This window comes from Aspergillus stella-maris (assembly GCF_047715825.1).
Source record: "Aspergillus stella-maris strain CBS 113639 unplaced genomic scaffold BDV14scaffold_21, whole genome shotgun sequence".
Taxonomy (NCBI): Eukaryota; Fungi; Ascomycota; class Eurotiomycetes; order Eurotiales; family Aspergillaceae; genus Aspergillus; species Aspergillus stella-maris.
In genome coordinates, this window is record NW_027396815.1 from 359,764 (window position 1) to 378,521 (window position 18,758).

Genomic DNA, 18,758 nt, shown 5'->3' on the forward strand with positions numbered 1-18,758 from the left:
TGGCTGTATGTTCTGTGCGACTGCGACATTGTCTGATTCCGGTTCAAGATATTTATACGTCCGAGTCTACAGCAGATCATAGAGTGCCACAGGCAGCAACGAATCGACAATGCCCTCCGCAACAAATACCCCCCTAAACATCGCCGTCATTGGTGCCGGGCTCGGTGGCCTCGCGGCGGCCGTGGCGCTGCGTCGCGAAGGCCATAATGTCACTGTGTACGAGAGATATGACTTTGTAGGTGAGGTTGGCGCGTCGCTCAGTGCGGCACCGAACGGATCGAAATTCTTGGAGAGATGGGGCGTGGATATCAAAGCAGCGAAGCCGGTGCGTTACACACCTAAGCTCTAACGTTGGTCAAGCCCTGGTTAACTAATGGAAAATAGGTGATATTGAGGAAACTCATTATGCACGACTGGAAAACCGGAGAGACGCAGAATGAGTATCCGCTTGGCGACTATCGAGCGAGATTCGGTACCGTATGTCTTGTCTTGTTCCTGCCTACCATAGTATGGATGTGCATGATTAATATGGTTGAACACTCGCAGGAATACAACAACTTCCACCGCATCGACATCCACTCCCAACTCCTCAAATCCGCCTTCGAAGCCCCCGGCCAAGGCCCGCCATGCACCCTGCAAGTAAACCACAAAGCCACCACCATCTCCCCCCAAACAGGCAGCATCACCTTCTCCAACGGCACCCACACAACCGCCGACCTGATCATCGCCGCCGATGGCATCCGCTCCCTGTCGCGAGAACACCTCGGCATAACGCCTCATTTCACCCTCAGCACATCCTGCTGCTACCGCTGCATCATCTCAGCGTCTAAGCTGCGCGCCTTGGGACTAGACGACTACATCGACAACGAGGCGATAGAGTACTGGGGCGGGTTCGGGATCAATAAGATTGTCATGAGTCCGTGTAGTGGTGGTGATGTAGTGAGTTGCTACTGCTTCTATCCGTCGGAGTTTAATGATTTGCGTGAGGACGGGTGGAACATTGAGGCGAGCCCAGAGATGCTCTTGAGGACGTTTCCGGATTTGGATCCACGGATGAGGATGTTGTTTGAGGCTGCGGAGGATGTTAAGATGTGGAGGTGTAAGCATTCCTACATACCTTACCTTTCGAACAGTCTATGGACGGACGGACTAACAAGAACCTTCTGGAACCGCAGTGTACCGCCATGACCCATACCCCTACTGGACAAAAGGCCGCGTGTGCCTTCTCGGCGACGCCGCGCACCCAATGATGCCCGATCAATCACAGGGGTCATGTATGGCGTTTGAAGACGCCGGCGCGATGGGTCTCATATTCCACCGTGCGTTTCGGGAGGAGTACTCTGTTGAGACGGGGCTCAAGCTATATGAAAAGCTGCGTAAGCCTCGAGCGACTCGTGTCCAGGAGGCGAGTTTCCGCGCGCGAGAGGATCTAAACGAGCGGATCGGGTGGTCGTCTAAAAATGATCGGCCGGGGAAGCTGACGATTGAGGAGGTTTGCGGGTATGATATGGAGGGGCATTTGAGGGAGATACTTGCTGCGGAGGTGGAGGTGTAGATGATGTTGTATTCATTTTTAGGGTTATGATTTATCACAGTGACGCATTAAACAAAAACCACACCCGGAAACTGTGTATAGCGCACAGCAGCCCAATTCCACTCCCTATCCTGTCCCCAGACAGTCTCGAGCAGTTGCCGCGCGCGCTTCACATGTTCAAATCCCAAAGTGTGTTCCATGACCATCATTCTCTCTTTGACTACCATGCGCCACTCAACGTCCCGGCTGCTTGCACCTGCAATGACCAGCGGGAAGAGGAGACTTCCCTCAACTGGAGACCCGTAGGGAATGGCTAGTGTAGCAGCTTTGATTTTCTCGATTGAAGTTGTCACGTCGACGTGGTCCGGATCATACCCGTCTACAACTTGGTGGAGGCGCAGACGGATGGCGCATTCGAACGCTGCGGTGGAGTGGTATGTGTCGTTTCTTAGGAATGTATCGACGAGGCCTTCGTTTTGGCTAAACTCCAAGTGCCATACGTTGAGCTGAGCAGTTACGCGAGCGGCTGCAGTGCGGAAGCCAAGATCGGACAGCTCGTCGATGCGGGCACCTCTATGGGCCGCGAGCAGGTTCACCATGCCGATGATGTTGAGCAGTGCGGGCGCTATTTCGGAGACAGAGTTATCCGACCCTGTATTTGGACTGCCACTGGATAGAATGGTTGATAGGTCGGAGCTTGTGAGGTCCGTTAGGCTGCAGGCACCCTTGAGGAGAGGCGGCCTGCATCGTGATATCGTTGACATGGAATCTAGATAATGGAAGAGCTGGAAGCAAAATGCCCCTTCTGGGGTTCTGTCGAGCGCCTTCATGCTTGGTGATTTTAGTAGGGCACTGGCCGCTTTCAGGTGCCACTTCCACGCTCTTGATGTTCCGTCAAGTAACTCTGTAAGACAGAGCAGGAGGATGGTGGTGCATGTTTCTAGATCTGTTACGGGGTCCAGGCTAGTGAGTCGCTGGTTGACCTGGGCGAGTGCTATACTACAAATTAGCCTAGTATTCGAGGGCATCTTGACCCAAGCCTCATTTACCCCGTCCTTGGTGCTTTAACGCACGATTCCAAATTGACGGATGCACGCGTCTCCAGTGGCTCCCGCTTAGCACAAGTAGTACACTTGTCAGCATATCCGATGCAGCCGCCATCGGAAGCAGCGTACTAAGAAACGCATTGCCGTCGTGTTTCTCTGACCGCGATAAGGCGCGAGAAACAAAGTGTATATAGTGGTTGAACAAGGACCTATCCTCGTCCGCCTGTACATAAGGATTGACAGATACCCACAGAGTCAAGTCTGCTGGACTGGGGACGAGGCTTTCTGTCCATGCTTCCGGTGTGGTGACGAATAACCCATGTTCTTCAAGAAAGACACTTACCGATCCATCGGACACGGATGAAGAAGAAAATACAGCGTCGTCGTTGGGGCACGGAGCAGAGGGTGCAAGATGAGCGAATGCTGGCTTCGGTGACGACGATCTCCAACGACACGGTAAGTCCAAGCGACGGCAGTCACTGCACTGTGGGCGAATCTCGTCGCATTTCTTCTTGCTATAATTCATATTAGCCATGGCTACGGCTGCAACCTCAGGTCAAACTACACACCGTGACTTGCAAGAAATACATCCCCCACGCGATCGAGATACTCGAGGCCGGCGAACGACCTGGCCACTTGCAGCTGCAGCTTGGCTTCCTGGCGTTTGCGGCTCACAGACATGGCCTAACCCTGCTAACGCATTAGCCTCTACCTTCGGTATCAGATCGCCGGACTTACTGGCACAGCGCGCACATGGGACGTTCCCATCGCAGCGTTGTTTCTAAGGGTTTTAGCTTGGTGCGGGCGGATTCAGTGGGCCTAATTTACCGTATAAGCGCAGCGAGAACAAGCACGGTTTGACGACATGGTGGTCGGTCCTTGTCAAGAAGGCGATGGATGAGAAGTGAGGAGGTGTCTCATCTGTCTAGCCGAGGCACTGCTATGGTACCTATCTCACTAGTCGCGATGTGCTATCTCGCCAATCAAAGAACGCTTTGACGATGACTTGGCTACTCCAACCCCAAGAAAGACACGGTCAATCATTGGACGCGGTATTATCATGATTTGTATGGAAGAGTTGTTGAGAGTCCATTCTTTGACCTATAATTTGCACACTGTCGTTCGCTCCTTCCACGGCAATAGTCGGAGATTTCATTCCAGAACAAAGCCAGCTGGGGAAATCCTCAAATGCATGGGATAAGAGACGGCGAGTAAGTAAGCCTTACAGACACTACTATATAATTCTGCTGAAGCGATATCTCGAGCCTGGCGTAGATGTTCGAGAGCGCCGAAACCACCTTGACGGACTGCTTGAGGGCTTCCCAGTGTACTATAGGTAAATGTGGATGTCAACCCGTATGGTGGGAGATATCAATAAGGACGTCTCCGTCGACGCTGCTCCTTTGATACTCACAGCCACGAGAGTACAGAGGCTGGACTTCTGGGAAACTGCTGCTCATTTAAAATCAAGCAGTCAGGCCAAAAGACGTACCAGTCAACGGCTCTCTTCAGCAGTTGGTGACTGGTCACATGCCATCTCCAAGGTTGGAAAGCCCACTGCCATCTGGCAGACGCGGACCAATAACCAATGAAGTCCAGCTACTAAGGAAACAATGCCTTAGCCGATGATTCAAAACTTTTTTTGGGCGCTGAGGTGAACCATGGGATGAAACAAGAGGATGGAGTCGGACGTCAAGAATAGACAGTGTGGGAAGCGATGGATATGTTCCTCCTATTGGGTGGCCCGTTCGGCCGCCTATCTGAGATATCTAGCTGACTAATGAATGACTAAGCGAGGTCGACTCCTAGGGGCAGGCGGTACCGGGCGGCAGTGTGCTCCGACAGACAGCTCATGTCATGTGATGTGGCCCTCTGCCCCAGGCAGAAAGATTGCAAAAGCGGTAGAAAAAGAACGAATACGACCTCCTATCATCTTCACCCGCAAACAAGATGGATAGAGAACAAGTCAGTCAGAAAATTCGCTCAAGGCGGACGCATCGGAAAAGTCGCTTCGGATGTGGCAACTGCAAGAAACGGCGTGTTAAGGTACGAGGTTCGCAAACTCCAAAGCGTCCGCTGGCGAAAAGAGATATACATCATCGCGATGGAAATATACCTGGAATTCCTCACTAATATAACGCAGTGCGACGAGAAAAAACCAGCCTGCAACAACTGCCTACAACATTCAATTCAATGTGATTTTCAAAGTCCCTCGAGATCACCTTCAGAAGGCGCAACACCACCGCAACAGTTCAAGTTCCGACCGTCGAAATACCAAACCTATTCGTCTCCCCGGACACAGTCACAACCACAACCACAACCATCAGATGACCTTATAAGACGCTCTATCGCGATTCAATGCGATACCCCGTCGCTGCCCACGGGCGCCCAGAACCCGAACCCCGGTGAAGGAATCTCTCTCCCAGACCTACATCTCTTCCACCACTTTACAACATCCACGTACCGCACCGTCGCAGACGAACAACTCGGCCCGCACAACGTATGGCAGATTCATGTCCCGCAATGGGGCTTCTCCTTTTACTCCATTACGCATCTCCTTCTTACCCTCTCAGCGCTGCATCTCGGCTTTTTGAACCCCGCCAAGCGAGAGAGTTATATCAGGCAAGCAGACCAACATTTCACGTTTGGAGTGCGCTCTGTGACGTCCGTTCTGGCACTTGATACGCTGGACTCGGATAACTGTCAGTATATTTACATTGCGGCTGTCATGATCTGCTTTGCGTACTTTGCACGCGGGCCGAGGGAGGGCGAGTTTCTGGTCTTCAACGCAAATGGGAAGTCGGAGTGGCTTGTTCTGCTTCATGGCGTGAGGACAATATTGGGCCAGAAGCACGCGGAGATATTCACGGGCGTTCTTGACCCAGCTGCTGAGAAAGAGCGTCAGGGTCAGGGTCCGATCCAACGGCTATCCGCGCCGATCGGACTATCAGATGAGTTCGCTCGGCATTTTGAGCAGCTCGATGAAGTCCAAGCGATGATATCCGCCCTACCAAGCGAAGACGATAAAGCCCTTTACACAAACTCGCTGAACGACCTCGTCGGCAGCTTTAAGAGCGCGTACCGAGAAAGAGAGGAGAGAAGTCATCCGACATCTTTGATGTCACATACAATGGGCTGGACGTTCCGACAAACCGAGCAGATGATCGATAAACTAGAAAGCAGAGACCCAATTGCGCTTGTTATCCTCGCGCACTGGGCTATTTTGTTATACTTTATGAAAGATATCTGGTTTATGCAGGGGTGGGATCGGCATATTGTACGTGGGATTGGGGCTTGCCTGCCGGAGGCGTTCTATGCTTGGATTGAGTGGCCGGAGGAGGTTGTCGGGTGTACCTAGCTACCTAGCAGTGTGAAATTGAATAGTATGATGTACAACAGCCACATCCTTTAAACTTGGATTTTAACAGTCGACAACGTCATCTTTTTTCTGTATACATTTGGATACCACTAGGCCCTGGAACACCCGTACACCTGGTTGCGCCCAAGGTCAGGTTATTCTGGTGCCTATGCAATCACGAAACCCTACCAAATAACAACAATCTATATCCCTGGCACTTCGCAAATGAATGACGATCAATAGCTAAAAATACAATATCTACTCCGTCCACCTACACAAATTCTGCACGGCGGGCCCGCACCGAAGCCGAAGCTTTTCCGCCCCACCCGTATTCGTTCGTGAATTTCCTAAAGCGGTAATTCGTCGTAACGCTCAATGACCCTATCTTGTTATAAGAGTGTCAACCATCAACGTCCAAAGTTGACCTCTTCAGACATTCATTTCACTTCATTGAACCCTCTTCTTCAAGGGATCTATTCACTACCTTTCCACAAAATACCCATCATACCCATCGACATACCGGCTTCATCTCGACTACGTCTTATGGTATACCTCCATTAACTCTGACTCCATTCCTCTCTCGCTCGCTCGTCAATACATATCACGCTTCACGAAATATCTACCAACCAACCTATTATCTCTCTTCTCCATCGACACATCACCACCAACAATGGACTTCACCTTCCACCCCGGCACAAACGGCTCCTCCCCCTGGGTCGACTTCTACCCCTACAACCCCTCCCAAAGTGCCGGATACGCCTTCATGGCAATCTTCGGCATTGCAACAATCGTCCACGTCGCGCTGATGTTCCCCTACAAAGCGGCGTTCTTCATTCCTTTCGTGTTGGGGGGTGTATGTACGTTCTCTCCTCCTTGTCTACCCTTCCTAAATACCTTTCCTAGACATCAAATAAACTAACAAGTTATACGTATATCCAGGCGAAACATTCGGCTACCACGGCCGCGCGCGCTCGCACAACGACATAACCGGCATAGGCCCCTGGGCCCAACAACAAATGCTCCTGCTCTGCGCCCCGCCTCTCCTAGCGGCAAGTATATACATGAGTTTGTCGCGGTTTATATCCGCGCTCGACGCGGAGGAGTACGCGCCTATGCGACCGAAGCGCATGACGACGCTGTTTGTGCTCAATGATATTATCTGTCTGTTGACGCAGCTTGCTGGCGCAGGGGTGCAGGTTACTGGTGATGCGAATATCATATCTATCGGGAATAAAGTTGTTATTGCCGGGTTAGTGTTTACGCTGGTTGTGTTTGTGGGATTCGTCTTTCTCGCGATAAAATTCCACAGACGACTCTCTGCGCAACCGACGGGTGTTTCCATGTCCAGCGAACCGAGCGTAAGGAATTGGAAGCGGTACATGTTTGTTCTGTACGGGATCTGTGGGTGCATGGTTTTGAGGAACCTGGTGCGGACGATTGAGTTTGCGGCGCCGAAGGGGGCGGCGATTCGCGAGAGTGAGGTTTATATTTATGTTTTTGATGGCGCGCTTATGGGCGTTGCGATGTGGGTTTGGGTGTTTTGGCATCCGGGGAGGTTGGTTAAGAGGGCGAGGAGGGTGGGGAGGGGGGTTAGGGGGGAGATGGAGCTTTTGGGGGATAAATGATTCCTGTTTCCTACCGTCGATCGTACTTTCTGTTTTTTTTTTCTTTTGGTTATGGTTTTGCTTCCGCTTTACGCAGTTAATATGTTGTCAGGACAGAATTTCTTTTGTTTATTTCAATGAATCATAACGCTATGCTAGTCTAGTCTAAATGCAATGATCTATAATACCGATCTAAGCGGACTTGCCGAAAACCTTGAAGCGGTCCTCAATGGGAGCGAAAGCCTTGTCCATGGGGCCGCTGGTGGGAGTACCAAAGACAAGCTGGGCATCGAGCTTCCAGTTGGCGGGGATGTTCCATGTGGCGGAAATCTGCTCGTCAATGAGAGGGCTGTAGTGCTGGAGGTTGGCGCCGAGACCCTCGGAGGCGAGAGCAGTCCAGACTGTTGACGTTAGTCGGCGGTAACACAAGGAATGAGGGCTGTCCTACCGAGGTACTGGGACATAGCGTTGGACTCCAGGGCGAAGGGGTCGAACTTGTCGGCGTAGATGGCGAACTTCTCCTTGATGTCCTTGAGAGCGTCGTAGTCGACGAAGAAGAGGACCTACATCAGTTGTAAGTATAGTCCGATAAGATAAGGTTCAATATCTTACAGTTCCGTAACCAGCGCGGAAACCCTCAAGCTTGGGCTTGGTGGAGGACTCGTAGGCCTCCTTGGGCAGAGCACCGGCAGCAACAAGACCCTCCATAGCCTGGAGAGCAATGTCCCAGACCTTCTCGTGCTCCTCCTTTAGGAGAAGGACAACGCGAGAAGTCTGGGTGTTGAAGGAGCTGGGGACGTGGAGAACAGCATCCTTGACAATGGCCTCGATGGTGTCATCGGAAATAGGGCTCTCGGCCTTGAGGCCGTAGATGGTGCGGCGGGTCTTGACGGCGTCAAGGAGGGTGGCGGTGGCCTGGTTCTTGAACTGGACAGACATGGTGGTGGTAGTTAGAGTGCTGAGGACAGCGAGATGGATTGGAGGGGTACTGCCAGTTATCTGGAGGGGCAGTGGATTTATACCCATGTTGCACTGTGGGACCTCCAATTCCGCACTCTGAGAATCTCACCATCCTTGGCCAATGATATTCATGGCAGAGTCAGGATGGAGCCAGGAACCGTTTGTCAGCGGCGTTGGTTGCTTAGAAATTTGGGGCGAAATCCGAGACTTTTCTTTGTCACTACTTCCGAGCATGACAATTCTGCGTCTTCTCGGATCTTCGGTTCTACGCGATACCACCTCATTCCGGTCATTTTGTGCAGGAACCAGGGGGATTAGTGAGGCCAAGCTTGAATCGAGATGAGAAATAAATTAAGAATTGAAGGATTCTAGCGCTTAGGCACGTGATTTGGCACGTGTCAGGGGCGCCTTCCCAATTGGGAATGGACATCACGTGACTCAATATTCATCGTCCGAGTAGTACCCATATTTGTTCTTTCTTTCCGCTTCCTTTGCCTTCAATTCCGAGTACAAATTTGCCAGCTGTTCAAGAACTTCCAGCGCAAGTTGCTGGTTATCCCTCAGTACTGCCTGCCCACTCTCGTGCGCTCGAAACTCCTCATAATGCTGCGCCATAGTTTGGGCCATTCTATTGCGAAGTAGTCTGTCGTGAGGTGGCGCTTTCCTCCAGAATTGTTCCACCATGTCAACAAAGGAAGTATCCTGATAGTGAGTCTCCGTCCAGTCCATTAGGTACTTCCACGACTGTCCCTCCAGCTCAGGAACGCCGTATTTGTCGGCAGCCATGTACAAGGAGAAATGGTCTTCCGGGCCCAGATTGAAAACCCCGGTATCTGAGAGTGTTCTTGCCTTGTCTGCAGGCGTCCTTGCAAACCAGTTCCAATCGCGTATCTGGTTGTAGCACCAGGACAACAGCATGGCTATAGTGCGCGGTTCACCTTCTGGAAAGTCGACATGCGATTCTGTTGCTTCCTATTCATCATCAGCCCGTCGTCACATTGGGAGTGCGGTGCAGTTGATGCTCCCCTCACCTTGAACCCTCCCCTAACCGCAATCTCCAGGAATTTCACCTGAGGACAGACAATCAGGCGATGTACATTCCAGACATGTCCTTGGCAGGATATCGTCAAATCCGCGTATCTTTCACTCTTAGCGATCTCTCTTATCTCTTCCAACATGGCGAACTTTAGTTGATCACTTTACGGGGAAGGTCAAAGCCCGCATCTCAATGGGCACATCGAACAACTGCCATCTGATCGTTCCGATGTTTTTGTACGGCCATGAAGGGTAAATTGGAGCGGAAGTCTAGTCCGGCGGGCATTCCCGTCCGTACAAATTGGATTTCTGGCAATTTTCAGTGCCAGATCCAGAGCTAGGGTACATTATCCCTATAGGTTCGGGTGCCTAGAAAGAGCCCTTGCAGAAGAGAAACAGTTATCTATCTTACCATTCACACATCTAGATATCACGGATCAATGACGTACGTGATCAAAGCTCCTAAAACCCACTATCATATCGATCGTCGGTGTCAGTTCCAGCGAGTCAGCTCAACATACGATCTCGGGATCGGCTGCCCGGAAGTGAGTTTACTTTCTGCAAATTGTTCCTCGGTCATTCGCCAAAATAGCGAGTAATGTGGACCTAAGGACAACGACTCAGCTAGGGCGACTAAGTGTATGCGATATCAAGCAAACCCGAGAGGCTCTTGGCCCCGCGTTGTGGTCCCCATTCCTCGGTCCGGCCGTCGATCACCAACACATGCAAAGAAACCCTCAATGGATCAGTTATCATATCTTCTATTCAACGATCCCTAAAATGTGGCCTGATGACCTCAAGGGTCTTTTAAGGGTCCTGTGGCCCAGTGGCCGTTCTTGTCGTACAACCCCACAGCTTGACCAAATATACAGCCATGGATAAGCTCGCTCAGATCATGGTCAGCCTCAAACAGCTCCCTATCCGGACTCTTTTGTTAGAATTCTGGAGAGATCCCAGAAAACGCGGGGGGCTGTCGGCTGCTGCTCTTGCCGCTTACCTACTTCTTCAGCGGTCATTACGATATCGCCGATTGAGGCGCCTGCAGAAGGTATACCGTAAGTATACAACGCGAGAGGATATGGCCTCGATGACAGACCATGACGCCTGGGAGATACAAAAGTCGATGTTGGTGATGGAATTTCCGTCGGCGTCGCTGAAAGCGCTTCAGTTTGCCTTGTTTAGGGTACGTCCCGCTTCTATGTATATGGAGATGAAGGTCTAACAAGCACAGACATATGGTATCCCGACGATATCCACCCTTCTCCTCAAAACATCGCAGTTCTCCAACCCCGCTACCTCCTTCAAACGATACGCCGACACAGGCGCCCTAATCGGACAATTCATGGCGTTTGAACCATCTTCCGAACGAGCTCAGACGGCGATCGCTCGAACGAAATTCCTCCATGTCGGATACCGCAGCAGCGGAAAGATTCTTGAACCTGACATGCTTTATACTCTGAGTCTGTTTGCCCTCGAACCAATTCGCTTCATTGACATGTTCGAGTGGCGCTCTTTGACAGAGTTGGAACAATGCGCGATCGGCACATACTGGAAGAGTCTCGGGGATGCGCTGGAGATCAGCTTCGCGGACTTACCGTCTGGACCGCATGGTTTCCGCGATGGACTGCATTTCCTGGAAGAGCTCCGCGCATGGAGTCTCAAGTATGAAGAAGACTACATGAAGCCGAGTCCGTCGAATAAGGAGGTCGCGGATAAAACAATGGACGTGCTCGTCTATACATTACCGCGAGCTTTCAAGTCAATAGGAGTCAAGTTTGCGTCGTGCATGATGGATAATCGGTTGCGAGAAGCTATGATGTTTGTCTCGCCCAGCTTTTACCCAGCTCGTCACTAACAGAAACAGGTACGAGAACCCCTCGAATGTATACAAAGTAGTCTTCTCGACCCTTTTGTTCCTCCGAAGGTTCTACCTCCGCTACCTTTCCCTCCCCCGTCTCAACTTCCAACGCATCGATATATTCACCGACGAACCAAACGAGTACGGTCGCTACTACGTAAATATCTACGAGGCAATCCCATACTACGTGAAGCCAACGCTCTGGAACCGCTGGGGCCCCGGTGCTTGGGTGAGTTGGGTAATGGGGATGCCCCTTCCCGGCGACGAGGATGACAAGTACTACCCGCGTGGATTTGATCTGGAAGATCTAGGGCCAAAGTACTTTGAGGGTAAAGGGAGGAAGTCCGTCGCTGAGATTAGGGGGCTACTGAAGAAAGAACGACGTGGTCAGGCGCCGTTTAAGCTTGAGTTGCCGAGCGTTGAGGATGCAAAGGGCGAGATTAGCCCTGAGGCGGTTAACCCTGCGCTTCCGGAGGCTTGATCTGAGCAAACTCGACCATGGTCAGGCGGAGTAGATAAGTTTTTTCTGTTCGAGGTACAGATAGAGTCTTGAATGTCAGTCTGTCGTCATAACAGCGCTCCTGCACCTGTTCCACGGTTCATCTAATCGTCTTCCCAACCTGACCTCATCCTCATATCCTTCACCTTAAAGCTTCAAATATCTCTACTCTGAATATCCCTACTCTTCCTACCTCTCTTATAAACAATAAACCAATTTCAAGAAACGAAGACAATGACCCGCGACCCCAAAAACCTAGACGCCTACATCCTAGGCAGCGGCCTCGCAAGCCTAACATCCGCAGTCCACCTAATCCGCGAAGCAAACGTCCCCCCTTCAAAAGTACACATAATCGAAACGCTCTCCGTCGCAGGCGGAACAACAGTCTCCTACGGCGACGCAGAAAAGGGGTACGATTTTCGCGCAGGCATACGACCCCAACTTAATGATGCTTGCGTGGATGATCTCCTGCGTCTCGTCCCGTCCGAAACGAGTCCCGATCCCGATAAGAACGAAAATGGAAATGGAACTGAAAACAGAACGGTTCGAGATGACGTCCTTAGTTCCGCGAAGAGTATGGAGAACGTCTGTTCGAAGAACCGAGAGCGCACGCGGTTTCTGACTAGACGCAGGAGGAAGAAGGACATTATTGGTAAGGTCGATGCGAAAAAGGCTGGCTTGGGACTCCGCGATAGGATGGAGATGATCCTCCTCACGACGAAGAGCGAGAAGGTTCTGGGCAGGTCCAGGATCAGAGATTGTTTCTCGAAGGGGTTTTTTGAAAGTGGGTATTGGTTGGGGCTTGCTACTACGTATGGATCTCCCTCTTTTCCAACCAACTCCTTGCGAACACTATTGTTTAGTTGTATATGGAGGTACTGATGTATATCCTCAATGTCTGGCAGATTCGGTCTCAAGCCCTCGCACTCAGCATCCGAATTCCGGCGCTACCTCCAACGCTTCAACAACCTACACGACCTGAACCACCCGCACGCGCTGGACCTAGGCCGCTACAACGTACACGAATCCATCATCGCCCCAATGGCAGCTTACCTCCAGTCCGCCGGCGTAGACTTCCGCTTCAACACCACCATCTCCGACATCCTCTTCTCGTACACCAACACCCTCGACCCCTCCGACCCAACCCGCGTATCCGAAATCCGCACGTGCCCCTCGGGGGCAATTTCCTCCTCCAACGCAAACAGCAGCCTCAAAACCTCAACGCGGAGCTCATCAATGCCAAAAGATGAAGATGCGGTCGTGCTGAATGAAGACGACATAGTTATCGTGAATGTAGGGAGTATATACTCGTCCATTGCAACAGGGACGAACTCCCACGCACCACCGAGCTTCGACACAACTGGTTTCTCGCCGAACTTCGATGACGCGGATGATCCGAACGCGAGCCAGCTTACGGCGGAGTTGGATGAGAATTGGTTGCTTTGGTTGGAGCTTTGTACTAAGCATGCTAAGTTTGGGAATGCTTATAATTTTTGCACGAGGCTTACCTCTTCGCGGTTGGAGAGCTTCACAATCACGTTGAAGAATGAGGAGTTTTTAAGCAGTGTACGGGCTATCACGGGGGATCAGAAATTGGGGAATGGCACGTATCCGAATAAGTTGTTGACGTTGAGGGATTCGCCGTGGCTGATTACGCTGAATATCCCGCCCCAACCACTCTTCCCGGATCAGCCGGGCGATGTGTCCGTTATATATGGGTACGCGTTACACCCTGAGAAACCGGGCCTCTTCACGGGTCAAAAGCCGATGGTGCAGTGTTCGGGGAGGGAAATTCTAGCTGAGATACTGGAGTACATGTCCCTGCACCCAGATACCATTGACTTTATTCTCAAAAACGCCATTACGATACCCTGTATTCAGCCGCGCGCTGCGTCAACGCTTTTACCACGGGACGTCGGCGATAGACCACATGTCATTCCGAAGGGCGTGAGTAATATGGCGCTTATAGGACCCTTCGTGGAGATGAAGGGGGAGGTGGTCGTTACGGCGAATTATAGTGTTCGTGGTGCGCAGGGAGCTGTTCGGTCGCTGATGGGGATGAAGGGGAATGTGAGGGGGAGGAGGGATTCTGGGTATGGGGATGCTGTTGCAGGTGGGGATAAATCTAGCTCTGCATCTGGGTCTAAATCTGGGAGTGGGAGTGGAAGTGGGATTCAGAGGAGGAAGAGTAAGCGGGCTTCGGTGGCGAGTTTGTTGGGGTTATCGTCTGGGAGTCAGAGTTGAAGGTATAGTCTTCCAAGGCTTCGTTTTGGATGGTAGATGGTCTGGAGTCGTTCAGCTGCCTAGGGTTAGCCAGGCTCCATACTTGGTTTTATACTGGGTACACTCGGGTAGGCACGGGGTAGGGCTCTGAAGGGGCAGTTGACAATGTATGAAACGCTTGACAATAAATGAATCCAACCAATGCTATTTCGCTTGCGAAAGAATATTGGGTTCTTTGACGAGTAGACAGAGAGCTCTTTCACGTTGTTGACAATGGAGATTTCTTGTTCTTGTAAACCCACAATGAAGCAGCTTCATATCCTTTGGACCCCTTTGGCTCACATTGTGACAGTTGAGAAAATGGTTCCCTTTGCCCTCGTATCAGGACGGGTTATATATTCCCGATTAGCTCTGCAATGTTAATCTGTATACCTGAGCTATCCAGTTCACTACAGTTGCTCGAAAGTTTGGGACCATACCATCTTATCTACCCTAAGAAACAACCCTTTTGATCTGAACAGCAAGACTTGGAAACATCTGACAACATGTGTCAGCACATCTACACCCGCAACAACTTCTGCGGCCACTTTTCAACCTTTACGCTCGCCGTCTGCAGGGACCTCTCAAACATCATACGCACTGGGGCCAGATTGCCGCTAAAGAGCCACCTCGTGAAGCGCGACTACTCTTCCCCTGGCCCAGGAGACCCATTTTGCCTGCGCTGCATGCTCAGATCCGTCTCACCTAAGCAAAAGGTCAGAGTACGAGATTTGGAGTTCGAGATTGTGACTGATGAGGTTATCACTAATGCTCTGCGTCATATCACATATAAAGCTGGAGGTCCGCTGGGCTCAATGCTGACTGCTGAATTCAAGATTGCGGCTACTTCGTGGACCAACGAGAAGCCAAAGGTTATATATCGCCTGCCGGCGGGGTCAGTGATGGCGAAGGGGCGAGATTCGGCTGTTCCGTCTGAAGTCCTTGAGGCCTTGCGATGGACCAATACAGTTCCCTTTGAGGCTCGTCATGACGATGACGTTGACAGCTCGCGGGTGAAGGAAGAAATGGAAAAGGAAATGGAGGACAAGGACTTGGAGTCGGAGTCTGAAACAACTTCATACTCCGATTCAGAGGCAGAGGCAGACGCCTGGTTTGATGCAGATGCAGATGACGACTATGACATGTGCCATGTTATCGAGCTAACGCCGCAAATGAACGCGGCCATAGCAGCCTCTGCATACTCTCCGCCAGACAGTGAGTATGAGACTGGCGACGAGGGAGATGACGAGGATGACGAATATGAACATCTAACATCCTCGTCCTGTCTCTCAGATTCCTCGTTTTTGTCTGCATTAGAGTCAAGACCCCTCCTTCACTCTCCCCGCGAAAAGGAGTTCTGGGACCCTGGACGCACCGGCGCCCAGTCCCCCAATCCGGGATTTAATGGGTTCGACAACTACTTTGGTGATGCGGTCGAGCACCAGGGGTACAAAGATGAACTGGACGTGGACGACCTCGACCTCAACGAGCTCATCTGCAACAGTATTTCATTTGGCCAATCACACAAATCTGGAGGTCTCTTCCTGGGAATTCAACAGTATTTTCCAGGACTGGGGCAGCCGAATAGGAAGGTTGCACGGGAGGTATGCTGAGTTCTTGTTTTGGATAGATGGTGCAGGGACCGGCGTTCTCGGCGTTTCAGAGATAGTGGTTGATTCCACCAAAGCCTGTCAGTATCGGGGGCTGCCATATATATACTTAATATATAAATTGATTAGCATTTTATTTTGGCCTGTATTCATGACTCGTAGAAATGGTTCCTGACCATGAAGATGTTATTCTTAGGGTGTTCGCTGTTACCTTCCCCGCAAAAGCCAGGGGTCGACTCGGCGCGCGTGCTTGTTTTGTCGATTATTCCGCTGTTCGAAACGGTAGACGCTCCTTTTACCCTCACTGGGTAATTTGTTGAGGACTGAAAGGAAATGAGACAATCTATTATTTCTTGGAAGTTGAGTGGTAGCCTGGTAGGGCTGTGTCATGCGTAGTATATAGAGCGCTTGTTTGTCTCGGGAATGCTGATCACGGTTCACGACTACCTGAAGATCGTCAGCACTCCCCAAAATGAAGGCAGCCATTCTATCTGCTCTCTTTGCTTTTCTCATCCAGTCCGCGACCGCCCAGGTCGTAGGTACTCCAACTGGTTTCGCCGCTGGGACCACGGGTGGAGGCGACGCAACTCCTCAGACTCCGTCCAGCTTGGAAGAGTAAGCCTCCCACATCCCTCTAGTAGTCACTGCTAATCTTGCAGACTGGTTGAATGGATTACCGATGACACACCCCGAGTCATCCTCATCGACCGCGAATGGAGCTTTATCGGCACTGAAGGAACAACAAGCGGACAATGTTGCAGCACTTCAACAACAACCTGTGAAGGCGGCACCAGCGCCGGCCAAGCCTGGATTGGCGATACTTGCGACGGTACCTGGATTTCGTGCACGTATGACAACGCCGGGCCATCGCCCCTCGATGTCGGCAGCAACAAGAGTATCGTCGGTGTCGGATCTGCAGGTGTCATCCGCGGTAAAGGACTGCGTCTTCGCGGTGGCGTGAGCAACATTATCATTCAGAACATCCACATCACGGAGCTCAACCCAGAGTACGTCTGGGGCGGAGACATCATTACCCTCGACGACTGCGACATGGTCTGGATTGACCATAACAAGTTCTCGCTCACCGGTCGGCAATTTATCGTCTCTGGCTGGGGTGCTGCTGGCCATGTCACAATCTCGAACAACGAATTTGATGGCGTGACTGATTGGTCTTCTGGCTGTAACGGCAAGCACTACTGGACTCTGTTGCTCATCGGTTTGGAAGACTGGTATACCTTCCAGGGGAACTGGCTCCACGACGTCTCTGGCCGCGCACCGCACTTGGGTACCGCTAACACAGACAGCCACATCCTCTTCCATGGCGTGAACAACTATTTCCAGAACGTCGGTGGTCACGCATTCGACATTGACACCAACACTTGGGTGTTGCTCGAGGGCAACTACTTTGACACTGTCACGACACCAATTACCGATACCTCGCTGACTAGCGGTGCGCTGGTGTACAATGTGCCCACAGTGGACTCGGCGAGTGCTTGCACTTCTTCTCTCGGGTATATTTGCGAGTGGAACCGTCTTGCTGGATCTGGGACTTGGCCTTCGCTGACGGAGCAGGCGGTGCTGGATGAGTTTGCGCAGTACACGGACAGTCTGGTGGATGCTTATGGTGTTGCGGATGTTCCTGCGACAGTCGTTGCCAATGCTGGTGTTGGTAAGATCTAGACTTATCTTATCTTATATTAGTCAAGCTATGAGTACTTAGCAACTTGAGATTCGAGATACCTTGCCATCCGCTCTCCAACTATGCCGTAGACGATGGCCGGTGTTGTTTCCTACAGCAGCGAATCCCTGTCAAGTGGCTGATCTTTGACCGACTGTCAGTTTCGAATAAGCTACCTGTGGTAGACTCAGTAGCTCTTTCTCGATTGAGGAATTGTTGTGAGCAGTAATGGATCAATACCTACAGTCTGATAGAGGACAGGTGCCTCACGTTGACCAAAAGTCTGAACCTGAGTTGACGGAACAATAGCCCGAATAACCCCGCGTCTCTACAACTTACCTCCAGTCTACAGATCTCAAGAATTTTTGGCAAACATCGCAATGGACTGGTAGCTGGCGTTTGGGTAGTATTTAGACATTAAGCGTACATGAAGCCATCGGTCGTAAGCAATTTATGATCCCTTCATATCATTCGTAGGCCTGTCGAGCAGCCTTGCGCTTCATCCACTGCCGATAAAGAAGTAGAAGAGCAATCCCCATGCCAACTATAAACACGATGACGAAGACAAGTACTGGGCCGCGATTTTCGTTTGCCCAGTTCCTTCGTTCGAGGACTTGCTTCTGCGTAGCAATGGCGAGGGAGTCGAGGGCGGGCATTACTGGACAAGTTAGTATTCATGATTGAGAATGTGAGAGAAGTAGTCACTGCTTGATAGCGCCAAGCGCAGTATGCTCTGAATCTTCTCGGCTGCGTGATTGACTGCTGAATCTAAGCTTGACGAGCGCCGCGAGCAAGACTTGCAGGCAAACCAAGACTTCTTCACCTTCGGCATGTATATGATATCTGCTGCGGGGTAGTTGAGGCAGGGCGAACACAATGGTAGTGCCGGGAGGTGCGGATGTCAATGACGTGGTGGAGAGTATATCTTATGCAACGTTGACCCGGCCACGAAGCTTATATCGCGGCCCCTCCGGAGGAGAGATCCGGACAAGGACGTTTTGATTTGTATCGTACGCTTGGGCTATTCATAGTGATAATGATTTGATCAAGGTCATTGCTAGAAGCGGCCGGAAAGACTCGCCCACCTGCGTTTTCAAGACTAGGGCATTTTTGTCCAAGGTGAGACAGAAGACTTGAATACGCCAGCGTAACTAGCGCATCCTTTGGTGCATTGGATATACGTAACAAAGAATTGAGTTCTGGAAAGAACTTCCAGCCCGGTCTCTGCACAGAGAAGATGGATGAAGTTGAGAGAGAAGGCACTCGGGGAGCGGGACGAATGGTGCCTGAGGCCGGGGCCACGAGACTTGGCAT

At 51.3% G+C, this 18,758-nt stretch overlaps 11 protein-coding genes across 11 annotated transcripts; 7 read left to right on the forward strand and 4 right to left on the reverse strand.

The window, feature by feature from the left end:
• Nucleotides 1-109: 109 nt before the first annotated feature.
• On the forward strand, nucleotides 110-1,555 carry BDV14DRAFT_189201 (uncharacterized protein; the record flags this gene model as incomplete). The annotated part of the gene is made up of 4 exons (XM_073771164.1): nucleotides 110-325; nucleotides 385-477; nucleotides 547-1,099; nucleotides 1,176-1,555. The coding sequence occupies 4 exons, from the start codon at nucleotides 110-112 to the stop codon at nucleotides 1,553-1,555; spliced, it is 1,242 nt and encodes a 413-aa protein (XP_073629149.1).
• A 47-nt stretch (nucleotides 1,556-1,602) lies between these two features.
• Nucleotides 1,603-2,562, reverse strand: BDV14DRAFT_199321 (transcription factor domain-containing protein; the record flags this gene model as incomplete). The annotated part of the gene is made up of 1 exon (XM_073773221.1): nucleotides 1,603-2,562. The coding sequence occupies one exon, from the start codon at nucleotides 2,560-2,562 to the stop codon at nucleotides 1,603-1,605; it is 960 nt and encodes a 319-aa protein (XP_073629150.1).
• A 1,957-nt stretch (nucleotides 2,563-4,519) lies between these two features.
• On the forward strand, nucleotides 4,520-5,983 carry BDV14DRAFT_171706 (Zn(II)2Cys6 transcription factor domain-containing protein). Its single transcript, XM_073768457.1, has 2 exons — nucleotides 4,520-4,626; nucleotides 4,724-5,983. The coding sequence occupies exons 1-2, from the start codon at nucleotides 4,531-4,533 to the stop codon at nucleotides 5,936-5,938; spliced, it is 1,311 nt and encodes a 436-aa protein (XP_073629151.1). The 5' UTR covers nucleotides 4,520-4,530; the 3' UTR covers nucleotides 5,939-5,983.
• A 625-nt stretch (nucleotides 5,984-6,608) lies between these two features.
• Nucleotides 6,609-7,563, forward strand: BDV14DRAFT_199323 (RTA1 domain-containing protein; the record flags this gene model as incomplete). Its single annotated transcript, XM_073773222.1, has 2 exons — nucleotides 6,609-6,795; nucleotides 6,878-7,563. The coding sequence occupies 2 exons, from the start codon at nucleotides 6,609-6,611 to the stop codon at nucleotides 7,561-7,563; spliced, it is 873 nt and encodes a 290-aa protein (XP_073629152.1).
• An 86-nt stretch (nucleotides 7,564-7,649) lies between these two features.
• On the reverse strand, nucleotides 7,650-8,521 carry BDV14DRAFT_171707 (nitroreductase family protein). Its single transcript, XM_073768458.1, has 3 exons — nucleotides 8,155-8,521; nucleotides 7,991-8,105; nucleotides 7,650-7,943 (listed from the first exon to the last, which is right to left on the reverse strand). Exons 1-3 carry the CDS (start codon nucleotides 8,479-8,481, stop codon nucleotides 7,735-7,737), a joined length of 651 nt encoding a protein of 216 aa, XP_073629153.1. The 5' UTR covers nucleotides 8,482-8,521; the 3' UTR covers nucleotides 7,650-7,734.
• A 419-nt stretch (nucleotides 8,522-8,940) lies between these two features.
• BDV14DRAFT_199325 (uncharacterized protein) lies at nucleotides 8,941-9,680 on the reverse strand (the record flags this gene model as incomplete). Its single annotated transcript, XM_073773223.1, has 2 exons — nucleotides 8,941-9,474; nucleotides 9,534-9,680. The coding sequence occupies 2 exons, from the start codon at nucleotides 9,678-9,680 to the stop codon at nucleotides 8,941-8,943; spliced, it is 681 nt and encodes a 226-aa protein (XP_073629154.1).
• Nucleotides 9,681-10,411: 731 nt separating this feature from the next.
• BDV14DRAFT_199326 (uncharacterized protein) lies at nucleotides 10,412-11,876 on the forward strand (the record flags this gene model as incomplete). The annotated part of the gene is made up of 3 exons (XM_073773224.1): nucleotides 10,412-10,720; nucleotides 10,769-11,355; nucleotides 11,402-11,876. The coding sequence occupies 3 exons, from the start codon at nucleotides 10,412-10,414 to the stop codon at nucleotides 11,874-11,876; spliced, it is 1,371 nt and encodes a 456-aa protein (XP_073629155.1).
• A 252-nt stretch (nucleotides 11,877-12,128) lies between these two features.
• BDV14DRAFT_199327 (oleate hydratase) lies at nucleotides 12,129-14,138 on the forward strand (the record flags this gene model as incomplete). Its single annotated transcript, XM_073773225.1, has 2 exons — nucleotides 12,129-12,706; nucleotides 12,800-14,138. 2 exons carry the CDS (start codon nucleotides 12,129-12,131, stop codon nucleotides 14,136-14,138), a joined length of 1,917 nt encoding a protein of 638 aa, XP_073629156.1.
• A 524-nt stretch (nucleotides 14,139-14,662) lies between these two features.
• On the forward strand, nucleotides 14,663-15,769 carry BDV14DRAFT_199328 (uncharacterized protein; the record flags this gene model as incomplete). Its single annotated transcript, XM_073773226.1, has 1 exon — nucleotides 14,663-15,769. One exon carries the CDS (start codon nucleotides 14,663-14,665, stop codon nucleotides 15,767-15,769), a length of 1,107 nt encoding a protein of 368 aa, XP_073629157.1.
• Nucleotides 15,770-16,238: 469 nt separating this feature from the next.
• On the forward strand, nucleotides 16,239-17,446 carry BDV14DRAFT_208433 (polysaccharide lyase family 1 protein; the record flags this gene model as incomplete). The annotated part of the gene is made up of 2 exons (XM_073775397.1): nucleotides 16,239-16,381; nucleotides 16,426-17,446. 2 exons carry the CDS (start codon nucleotides 16,239-16,241, stop codon nucleotides 17,444-17,446), a joined length of 1,164 nt encoding a protein of 387 aa, XP_073629158.1.
• A 458-nt stretch (nucleotides 17,447-17,904) lies between these two features.
• On the reverse strand, nucleotides 17,905-18,287 carry BDV14DRAFT_171711 (uncharacterized protein). Its single transcript, XM_073768459.1, has 2 exons — nucleotides 18,150-18,287; nucleotides 17,905-18,102 (listed from the first exon to the last, which is right to left on the reverse strand). Exons 1-2 carry the CDS (start codon nucleotides 18,274-18,276, stop codon nucleotides 17,912-17,914), a joined length of 318 nt encoding a protein of 105 aa, XP_073629159.1. The 5' UTR covers nucleotides 18,277-18,287; the 3' UTR covers nucleotides 17,905-17,911.
• Between the last annotated feature and the right edge of the window lie 471 nt (nucleotides 18,288-18,758).